An 11,494-nucleotide genomic window follows, 5' to 3' on the forward strand; every position below is an offset into this window, starting at 1 on the left:
AAAAAGATGCAGACCAACCCCAACACTCTTCTCTACAAGCTGGAGTTGGAACAATTACTAACTTGGCCTTCAGATTTTAGGTAGGACTTTCCTGCAGAGTTTGCCCCATCAAAACGTGAAACACAAGATAATAGGCTCCTATGTGAAACATTTCTTTTGCTTGACACAAATCCAGAGCGCAATATTTTTGGTCTGGTAGTTTTCTGGATATTTAGCATAATTTTGAAAGAGACAGATGGTCTACCAAAGCTTGATGTAAACTGAAATACAAAGGCAAGTTGGTAGGTTTTCACCTGTCTGGTCAATCTGTTGGCCTGCCTGACATGTCTGGTCTTGCTGTGAATTATACACACAGATGATGCACAGCAAATTTGTTTTTCCGTCATTTGAGCTGTGACAGAATTCCATTATGACCCTTGAAAAATTACCTGACAACACTGATGCATCACAATACCACTGAAACACTGTTTAAGAGCTTCTAGTTGTATTAAGATGACCCTTTCTTTATATATTAAAGGGTGCAGAGATACAATTATTCAGATAAAAATATTCAGAACTTTTTTTTTTCCCTTCATAAACAAATGATTGTGATTGTGGAAGGAAAAAAATCCATTATTTTAATTTTATTTCATTTTCAAAAGTATTTAAGACAAAAATCACTGAAACATACCAAAATGTTGCTTACTGAAATCCTTATAGAATGTTGTGGCCCTCGAGCAAGGCTGGTTTATCCAATGGGCATTATGGGCACAGGCCCAGGGGCCCACGGCCACTTGGGGCCCACGTAGGGCAAACACCTGCAGTTTGGACATGAAATTATTTGGCATTTATGTACATTTTAGTTACACCACAGTGTCTAGTGCTATTGGTACCATTGGCTGAGAGATGTTAGAAATGTTGTTTCACACTTTCACGATGTTGCGGTGGAGAAGGGGTCACTTGGAACACTAGACCCAGGGGCCCTCGAGGACCAGAGCTGGACACCCCTGTTACCATACGGTCTATGCCTGTTACTGGTCATTCACCCGGACTAATCGTTCGATGTGCTCGATCTAAGATTGATTAATTTGGCCTTGTGGTCACGTGGCCACCCTCTGCCCCTCCCCTTTCTCAATTTCCGCAAATAAACATTAAAGCTGACTGAGTTCGACAGCTTCAGCACAGAAAGTGAAAACCTTCAGCTGCAGCCCATCACCTGAAATAAACACAGTGACATCAGCTTAACGGAACCGTTAACCACTTCTGAAACCAAACTATTAAACTGGTAAGTCTGGCGGGAACGTGTGCAGTTTCCTTGGGTTTTATTAAAGGCTAAGATGCTAACTGTATCCAGTTGTAATTAAAAAAAAAAAAAAAAAAAAAAAAAAAAAGCAGTAGGCTGCTACCAGAGACTGATCTAAACGGATCAGTCTCGTAGCAGCTCCGCTCTCTGTTTAGCTGAGTTGTGTAAGCCGGGCAGTTTGCTGAATAATGCCTTTGTAACAATAACAAAACATTAACGAGCAGGCTTTACAGTAACACAGCGCGAGAGTTTTTGTCTACGCATCACTTGGGTGAAGCCACGTTAACCAAACGCTCCAACAACCTCGTTGACCTCGCTGTTTTCTATTTTACTTGCATCGTGTAAGTTCGCTTTTTGAGAAAACCGTAATCCTCCGAGTCGCACGAGCTGTCTGGCGAATCACTTGTAAGGAGGAAAAACATTGTCCTGGATGTGGAAGTGCAGCTGCAACATTCACTGCATTTATATACAAGTCAAAGTCTTTCACATTGAACATTGAAAAGGATGCATTAAAAGTAAGCTTTAAAACGAAATTAAATAAATTAAAATAGAATTAGATGAAATGCATGGAATTAAAGTTACAGTGTGGGGATTCGTTTTTAAAACATTCATTCTTTGACACACAGGAAACCATTGTAAAGACCTGAGAACTGGAGTTATATGACCCACTTTATTGGTCTTAGTGAGGACTTAAGCAGCAGTGTTCTGGACTAACAGCATCTCTCCATTGGACTTTTTAGGTAGACCTGTAAAGCTAGTCCAGTTTCTCTTATTCAGGTCTCCTGGGCACACTGTCCTTAATGTTTTAGACATAACCCTACTTTAATTCATCTGAATGAAGAGAGGGCTTGGAAAGAACTTGATAAGGAAATTCACTAATCCAAATCAGGTTTAGTTTTTTTATTTTTTTTATTTTTTAGTAGAAATGCATAAAAAAATGCAGGGCAGTGGGTCCTAGGAACCTGGATTGAGAAACATTAGTTTACTAAAGATAAATGCATGTACAATTTTTTTTCTTTCTAAACCCTGCTGAGACACCAGTCCTTTAATTCCCTGTATATATTATGAAAAGTCAGATGAACAACTGCTTTGATTAAACTGCTAAAACTCAGGTCTGAGTCCATGACTACATCAAGATTTCTATTCCACATTCATTTTGTCAACACTTTTATCCAAAACAACAGATAAAAGAAAAAACATAGCAATTAACCTAACATGGATGTCTTGCGGGTGGGAGGAAGCCAGAATACCCAGAGAGAACCCACACATGGGAGAACATGCAAACTCTACACAAAAAAAGCCACGGTTCAAACCCTGTGTTAGGGGTTTCCCAGCTGCAACATCCTTGACTGGGTAGTTAGCAGACTTTTGCAGAGTTTAATGTCAAGCTCTGCACACGTCTAAATAAGTTTGGAAATAAGACAAGTTCATGTTATTGTGTAATATAAGACTTCAAGTAGAAGATTATTTGCTTCCTTAAAATCAGACTCCAAGAAGATTTATACATGGTGACCTTAATATTAGATATCATTACCCAGCCTGTTTCTAATCACATCATCTGTTGATTTAGCTTTTAATTCTCAGTAATCTCTGTACGGCGTGTGTTTTTGTGTGTGAGTTAACGGTACACTGTTTTTAAAACAGAAGTTGTCCCAACTCAGATTCTTGCAAGATAATGAGATCATAAATGTTTTGATGATGTATTCCCTCATGTACTCCCAACAGCGACAGCAGCACTGGCGGCATTGCCGAGCCAGACCTCCCCCCTGTCCCCTGTCCTGCCTTCACTCTGAAGTTTGTCCCTTCAACCTGCTCAACTCACTGCAGACGTGCAGGGAGAAAACCATGGTGGATGTCACCAAGTGGCCCATTTTCAGCCTGATGGGACCCGAGGAGCTCTCCTCGATTCGGAAGGCTTGCGTGTTTGGCTCATCTGCTAATGAGGCCATTTACATCACCAGCGACGATGAGGTGAGGTGGTCAAAGGAAACGCAAGGTTGTGTGTTATTTCAGCGTTGTCTGGAGAAGTTAAGCAAAGCCTTACCCAGGGTGATGGGACTGGTTTTCTTTTTTGTGGCCTAAGCAATGCCGGTGATGGTGTTCTGCCAGAAGTTTGCTTATATTTTTGATAATTTAAGGCACTTTAAAATAAAACTGTGTCACTGTTTCAGTTTCAAGTGCCCAAAATATTCAATTAGTGTAACCATTAAAGGAATAAAAGATAAATATTAAAATTTTGTAGTAAAGTTTATTGCTGGACAGAACGTTTTAGCAAGTGTTGTTGAAGGCAAGTGTTAGCTCACTTTATGTTTGAAGGTAAATATTTCTGACGTTTAACCTTTTATTATTAAATCATTGTTAGAAGCAGCAGCAGCAACTAAATTATTTGAAGCGCTCTGAAATGTGATTTGTCAAACTAACAGGTGCTAACTGGCTAAATCTAGTTAAAATGATAAAGTATGTGACTGAAATGTTTTTAGATCATTTATTCCAACTGTTATAAACTCCAATCAGACCATCATTAAAACTAACTCCATAATCGTATTCAGGTCACATACTTTGTTGGAGCATAAACATTAAACCTTTGTGGACTGCTTTGTGTAGTACATGTTTTAAATCAAAGGTCTATTTTTTTTTTTTTCATAATAACATTAAATAAATGGGGGGGGGGGGTGTAAATTCCAACTGTGAGTGGCTTTAACCATGCCCAAATGTTAAAATAAACACACTTACACTGCTGTTCTTGTCACCTCCTTATGTCAATGCTGCTTTGTGTGTGAAACGTTGGGGGTGTGTCGTCAGACCTCTTATCAGGCTGACCTGCTGCTGTTGATGTTTTATCTGTCCACCTGTTATCTACACGACTTACAGGTGCCATCTCTGTTTAGACTTCCTTATCACTGATTCCCCGTACATGTCCTCTGTTTTGTCCCTAACTCAGGTTTATGTGTTTGGCCTGAACTCCAGTAACTGCCTGGGGACAGGGGACAGCCAGAGCACCATTGTACCTAAGAAGCTGGACTTCCTGAGTGGTAGGAAGGTGGTGAGCCTCAGCTACGGTAGCGGACCCCATATCCTGCTGGCCACGGAAGGTAAATTTAGAAAAAATGTAATCACCCTCTTCTGTACTTGGAGTGAATAACTAATCTCTTTGTGTTTTCAGATGGAGAACTATTTGCTTGGGGGCATAACGGTTACAGCCAACTTGGAAATGGGACAACCAATCAAGGAGTAGCTCCAGTGCTGGTGTCAGCCAACTTGCTCAATAAAAAGGTCACAGAGGTGGCTTGTGGTTCTCACCACTCCATGGCTCTGACGGACTCAGGAGAAGTAAGTGTCTAAGGCAGGGGTGTCTAGCTTCCTGTCCACAAGGTTCCCAATCCTGCAGGTTTTAGATGTCTCCCAGATCCAACACACTTGATTCAGATTAAATAGTTCTCCTCAACAGTCTGTTAAGTTCTGTCCGACCAAAAAGACCCCATCATGCTGCTTCAGGTGGAAGGATCCCAAATCCTTCCCCCAAGGGCCACTCCTGGTCTAGGGATGTAATAAAAGAGAAAAAGGCTGATTTAACTGTACATAGTTACATACAATCTTTTAAATCCTCTTAGTAACCTAACTTAGCTTTGGTTCAAGCAGGGACAGGCAAAGTTTGGTCCTAAAAAGCCTTGGTCCTGCAGCTTTTAAATGTTCTAACTCGCTCAAGTCAAATGAAATGGATGCAGAAGCTTATTGTTTTGTTCAGTGACTCATTCATTTGAATCATGGGGTGAAACCGGGGAACATGTAAAAACTTGCTTAGTTGTGCAACCTCCAACAGAACCCAAAGTCCAATTAGATTAGATCCAGCCTGAGCTAAAAACCTAGAGGACAAAGCTCAGCAATAAGGAATCTATTGTGCGTTCACTGCAACGCTGCATTCTGACAAAAGTACTTGAAACATTTAGCTCAAGGAATTAAAAAACAGTTTCTCAGGCCTAAATCATCTCAACCTGTTATTCTCTGCTATGAACTTCATCACCGCTGACAGCTGCCGAGCCGCCTGTCATGTTTTATGTTTTTGCTTCAATCTGACAACCTCTTTGCTCTGAGGCTGTTGCTGCACCATCATGTGTCCCAAACTGGTCACAAGACTTGCAGTCTGAGGCTTTAAGTCTCATCTACACTGTGAAAAGGATTTAAACTTGTGAAATGGGCTGTTCAGATGTTGTGATTATGAATGTAAAATCAATAGATTTTGATAACTGGCTGCGTTTACTTGACATAAATTATATAAAAATGGAGAAATACAATTCTGGAAGAATTCTTGAATCAGAAAAGCTCAGGGTTGCTGTCCCTGAAAGGGCCAAAAGCGCTCTCTGCTGGCCTATAATGTTTTGGGGTAAACTATTCCCTAAGTTTGTCATTAGTTACTGATCTGTGCTGTAGAAATAGAAGAGACCAGGACCCACCAAAAACAACTTCACAGAAGCAAGTCTTTCAGTACTGTTGATCCACTGTCATTGTAGTTAGAAGATCCTGAAAACCATTTTCACTGGTGCTCATTTGCACAAACACGACAACTGGGAACCTTTTTACACCTTAGCATAGCAGGCTAGCATGATTTGTAAAAATCTATCAATTTAACCCTAGGGATGCACCGATACCAAGTGTGTGTACTCATATTTGGTATTAATAAAAGTGTACCGATACCACAGTAGTCAAGCCAGCGCAGATGTGTTTGATGACAGGCTTTGGAGATGTTTTAAAAGAAATAAATGCCACGAATGTTAAAATGTGACATTTTTTGTTACTGTAAAAGCGAGATCTTTGTTTCAAAACCACATATTTATAGCTTTATTTTGGTAAAATGTGCCAAATCAAAATAAAACTTATTGAAATTGTTAGATCTAAATGTTATTATATTTGTATTGGTGAGGTAAATTCAGAATGGATGGCTCAATTATTACAACCTAATGAAATCTTACACAGTTATAACAGCAATAATAATCATAGTCACAATAATGTTCACATAAACAGATTTGGTATTGGCAAATACTCAAATTTCAGATATCAGTATCGGATCAGAACTCCCAAAAAGTGAATCTTTTCTTATTTAACACCCAGGAGTTTCTTTTTTTCTTTTTATTTGATCATATTGCATCACTCCACAGATTTTTCTTTTTCCAGGTGTATGCATGGGGGTATAATAACTGTGGTCAGGTGGGTTCAGGTTCTACAGCGAACCAGCCCACGCCCCGCAGAGTGTCCAGCTGCCTGCAGAACAAGGTGGTCACCAGCATCGTCTGTGGTCAGACTTCATCTCTGGCAGTCGTGGACAATGGAGAGGTGGTTATTTCTAAATCAAATACGAACACTGCTCTGCTGCTCAGACTGCTTCACCACTCATCTCCTCTTGATGTCTCTGCAGCTTTATGGTTGGGGTTACAATGGGAATGGACAACTTGGCCTTGGAAATAACGGAAACCAGCTCACTCCTTGTCGGCTTGTTGCTCTGCAAGGTTTATGTGTGCAACAGGTGATGAACCTCAGTAAATGTGTTTTGTTTTTTTTGTTGTTTTTTTTTTATATCTTGTTGAGTTAAAGAAGCATTCCCTAACTTTTTAACCTTAAAACTCCACGTTGTTCGATGACACAGTGACATCTATCATGTGCATTTCTAAAGCTGCTACTGCACAGCAGCGCCCCAAGGCGGAGAAATGGCGCTATACAACCTCTACATCTGGGACGGGATGTTTCGCTTCGCTGTAAAACAAGGAACTGGCTGTTCTGAACATGAAAAGTTGCTGAATCAGCAAAGAAACACAAGATTATAAGATGGAAAGGGACAAAACAAGAGTCATCACAAGATCGTCTTTTGGTGGCTGGAGAGAGCTCACTGCTCAGGCAGGATGCAGGATGGATGCTGAATTAGCCGTCGATAGGGGACGCGTGATGGGGGAAAGGGCAAAAGTTCTGTAGTGTGTTTTTAAATGTAAGGCCCTCTGATTTAAATTTTTTGAATGATTTTTTTCCCCTCCAGATTGTTTCTGGCTATGCCCACTGCCTGGCTTTAACAGATGAGGGGGTTCTTTACGCTTGGGGTGCCAACACATACGGACAACTGGGCACAGGCAACAAAAGCAACCAGCTGAGCCCAGTTCAGATCATGGCAGAGAAGGAGAGGTGATTGGAGTCTATCATCACGGATAATGATGATGCCTCCCGTCATTGCTTCAGCAACTCCTGACTCCTCTTTTTCTGCTTCTTTAACAGAATTGTAGAGATCGCAGCGTGTCAATCTGCACACACGTCAGCCGCCAAGACACAGAGCGGTCAGGTGTACATGTGGGGCCAGTGCAGGGGCCAGTCTATAGTGCTGCCTCACCTCACACATTTTCCCTGCACAGATGACGTCTTTGCATGCTTTGCCACGCCCTCAGTTATGTGGCGACTTCTATCCGTGGGTAAGAGGAGATATTAATTAGTGGTAAACATCAAGTTTTCAGTTTCACCTTTTCTCTATTAAGTCTGCATGCACACATAAAACTTAGCAGGTGATCTGCCATGTTGAAATTATGCAAATTATGTGTTAATACTGTCATTTGAAACCATTCTGAAAGCAGGAATGGGTGCTAATTTAACCCCTTAAAACCAATTTTTTCCTGTGTATAATTGCTAATTGAGGATTTGTGTGTTTTTCCATTATATTGTACTTGTCCTCACCTGGAGGGCAGAGTAATCCCAGTTGTTAAAACAGGTCTGATACCAGAGCACCGGAGACATGCTACTCCTTGTTTACTTCACACCTTTTGTAGTTCTGACTTTGTAGGTTAAACCAGTTACATCCAGAGGTGTTCTGGTTGATTTCTGAGGCAATGCCAGGTCACTAAGGTGGACATTGTTAAAACAGATTTGTAGGTGCATCTGTCTTAAGCTGTCAGAACTCTGACCATACTGAACCTGAAAACTGGTTACATTAAAATGTTACCTGAATAAACAGGTTCATTTTTGTCTTGTTGCTGTGTGTGTGTGTGACGAATGCTTCACTTGTAAATTGTAACATTTAGAAAGCATCCATACACTTACAAAATAGGGTTTTAAAAGCATTAGTTGTTATTCAAATTAAAAATGGGTTCATACTGTTTAAGGGTATAAATTAACATTTCTGGGCCATCCTGCTGTCATAATCAACAAAATTATAAACATCCAGAAAGCTTTTGGTACCAAGCTGATTGAAAAACACAGTTCTATAAAAATGCTCAGATTTGAGCTCCTTGTTGTGTCTTGTGCCTTTTTGATGCTGGGCCCGGCTACTCTGCTGTCTAGGAATGTTTGTAACAAGTAAGCTCTCTATATATCCAAGATGCAAGTTTCACAGTCGAACATTACAAAAGTGACAACTAATCTACATGTTTACCACAGTTTGTGGATGTTTATGTGTGGCGTTTGGATTCCCACCAGAGTATGACGACTTCTTGACTGTCGCCCAGTCTTTGAAGAAGGAGTTTGACAACCCAGAGACAGCTGACCTGAAGTTCTGTGCTGAAGGAAAATACATCTATGTCCACAAAGCAGTTCTCAAAATCAGGTCTGGATTTCACCTCCCAGATGTTTAACTTAACCTATTTAGTAGAACTAATCTTGTCTAAGTAGTTTTTGTTATCTTTTTGTAATCTTTGCTGTGCAGGTGTGAACACTTTAGATCGATGTTCCACTCCCACTGGAACGAAGACATGAAGGAGGTGATTGAAATAGATCAGTTCTCATATCCAGTCTACCGCTCCTTCCTTGAGTTTCTCTACACAGACAACGTGGAGTTACCGCCTGAAGATGCTATTGGTCAGACTCACACACACACACACACACTTAACATTTAAATTTCTCCTGAAACCCAAATCATAATGAAGTATCTGGTTTGTGTGTTTTCAGGCCTGCTGGATCTAGCCACGTCATATTGTGAGAACCGACTGAAGCGTCTGTGTCAACACATCATCAAAAGGGGAATCACTGTAGAAAACGCCTTTTCTCTGCTGTCTGCTGCCGTGCGCTACGATGCCGAGGTCAGTTTGTCAGCGGTTAAGGATTTGTACTGTTTGCATATCATACACAGCAGTGGGAAACTTTACCAAACACAAGGCTCTTAAGAGGGGGAGCTTTTTATACCCTCCTCTCCACAACCCAGGCTTCATAAACTGGACATAACTCTCAGCAACTTTATATCAGCTGTACTGAATCATTTATCCGTTACTCTGTAGCTGTAACTGTTAACCTTCACTTTACAGCAGGTGTTTTTAGGAGTCAGTCTGCTGTCCTGCAGGTCTCATGTTTCCTGCTGCAGCACGCCTGAGTCAGATTGAGTCAACATGCAGAACTTAACTGTTGAGAGGCTTTGATAATGACAAAAAAAAAAAAAAAAAAAAAGCCCAGTTTAAACATCATGTGATGGATATGCTCTGTTGTGAAATCATGCAGCATTTCCAAACTTCCTTGTGGACCCATTTCCATAAATGATCTGAAGCACGTGACTTAAAAAAAAAAATTTTTTAAATGTCCTGATGAAGACCATTTCATTCAGTGGAGCTGCTCTAAATATTCTTCAGATCTCAGATGACTCAGATGTTGCTAATAAAAGCCAGTAAAAAAAATAAAAAATTGCTACATTTTTAATAGGGGTGGGAAAATCTAATCTAAAATCTGGATTTTCTTTGCTTCAGAATTTTAAAATAGATTTTTTTTATTTAACAACAAATCGATTTTTTTTTTTTAAACAAAAAAAAAAATAGATTTTTTTTCTTAAATAAATAAATAAAATGCATTACCAAATTTGTCATTTTTATTGATCTTTTTACTTGTCTTCTTGGGGATTATAGCAGCAGAATGATGGTCTGGCTACTGTGTTGTTTTTTCCAACTGAAATCAAGAAAAATGACTAGCAAAAAAAAAAGTTTTATGCATTTTTTAATCTACACAAATTAGCAATATCAAAGAATTATGAGAATTGCAATTTAAATCGAATCGGCACCCAAAAAAATCTGAATCGAATTGAATCGAGACTAAATGAAATGAAAAATAATAATTATTTTTTATTAAAGCCTATCGTCACAGCCCTAATGTTTAAGCTGTAATACGACATAGAAATGACTACAATGGTAGATTCAGCCTCCCTGGGAAAACTGAAAAACGGTTTATATTTTGTCAGATTTTCACCAGGTTGACACATTTTCCAACCCGAGCTCTTTGTCCGCTGATAAAAGTGTGCTCACCTGATTATACACACACAAGTCTATGCGTGCTGAATGATGGAACTCCGCCATGGACACAGAGCAGCTATGACATGCCGGCATGTAAACCAGATGAATAACAGACTTAGTTTAGTTTAGTTTTTTTGATAAAAGGTTGAATTGTGAATCTGTTTGGGATGAAAGGTGACTTTAAATGACTTCTGTTGAGTTGGAGCTGTATAGAAAACCACATGAAAATAAATTAACTCGACCTTATAGTGACAGCAGTGGGTTTCAGTATAGTTTAGTGGTTGGGGAAACGCTGAAGACCTTTTGAAATAGCCAGGCTGTTTATCTGTTTACTAAACTAACTTACATTGAAAGACCTCCATAAGCAGTGTTGCAAGCAGTGTGCATCTCCTGTAACAAAACCAAACTTTTGCTGGGACTATTTCCCCCAATGATTTCCAAGACATTTTATTTGAAAACTCTGGACCCAAATGGGGGAAGTTTGATTATTTTTGCTTCTCTTCTTTTGTGTCATCTAGGACCTGGAAGAGTTTTGCTTTAAGTTCTGTGTAAACCACCTGACTGAGGTGACCCAAACTGCTGCTTTCTGGCAGATTGATGGCTATCTGCTCAAAGATTTCATAAGCCGAGCCAGTCACTGTGGAGCCTTCAAAAACTGACCTCGACTTGAGTTGATGATGGGAACAGACGCGGGAGATGCTGCAGGACCCCAGGGGGGAGATTTCTGTGGGTATGTCATCTCCAGTCAACTGCACATACGTTAACAGATCGTTCACAGAGGAAAACTGGAAATCATCACCACTGCTGTCAAGTTGGCCTGTACACAATGAAGTAATGAGCTGAGTGGCATCATTACATGAGGCAGTTCCAGGGAGTTTCTCACAGTGCCTTAACTGTACTATTTAAGTACAGTGTGGAAAGTAGGAGATCAAATGTATTTAGAATATTACCATTGCTTAATGAAATGTTAAAAATGTAC

At 40.0% G+C, this 11,494-nt stretch overlaps 1 protein-coding gene across 2 annotated transcripts; it reads left to right on the forward strand.

The window, feature by feature from the left end:
* Positions 1–3,127: 3,127 nt before the first annotated feature.
* On the forward strand, positions 3,128–11,174 carry LOC306766303 (RCC1 and BTB domain-containing protein 1-like; the record flags this gene model as incomplete). Of its 2 annotated transcripts, none has more annotated exons than XM_079253981.1 (11): positions 3,128–3,253; positions 4,224–4,374; positions 4,446–4,612; positions 6,452–6,610; positions 6,693–6,800; positions 7,305–7,447; positions 7,538–7,728; positions 8,687–8,852; positions 8,952–9,103; positions 9,194–9,324; positions 11,034–11,174. In XM_079253981.1, the coding sequence occupies 11 exons, from the start codon at positions 3,128–3,130 to the stop codon at positions 11,172–11,174; spliced, it is 1,635 nt and encodes a 544-aa protein (XP_079110107.1). The 2 variants fall into 2 exon arrangements, with proteins under 2 accessions (XP_079110107.1, XP_079110108.1); XM_079253982.1 differs by having other exon boundaries at positions 8,726–8,852.
* Positions 11,175–11,494: the final 320 nt, after the last annotated feature.

The sequence above is a fragment of the Telmatherina bonti genome, assembly GCF_933228915.1.
Source record: "Telmatherina bonti genome assembly, chromosome: 15".
Lineage (NCBI taxonomy): Eukaryota > Metazoa > Chordata > Actinopteri > Atheriniformes > Telmatherinidae > Telmatherina > Telmatherina bonti.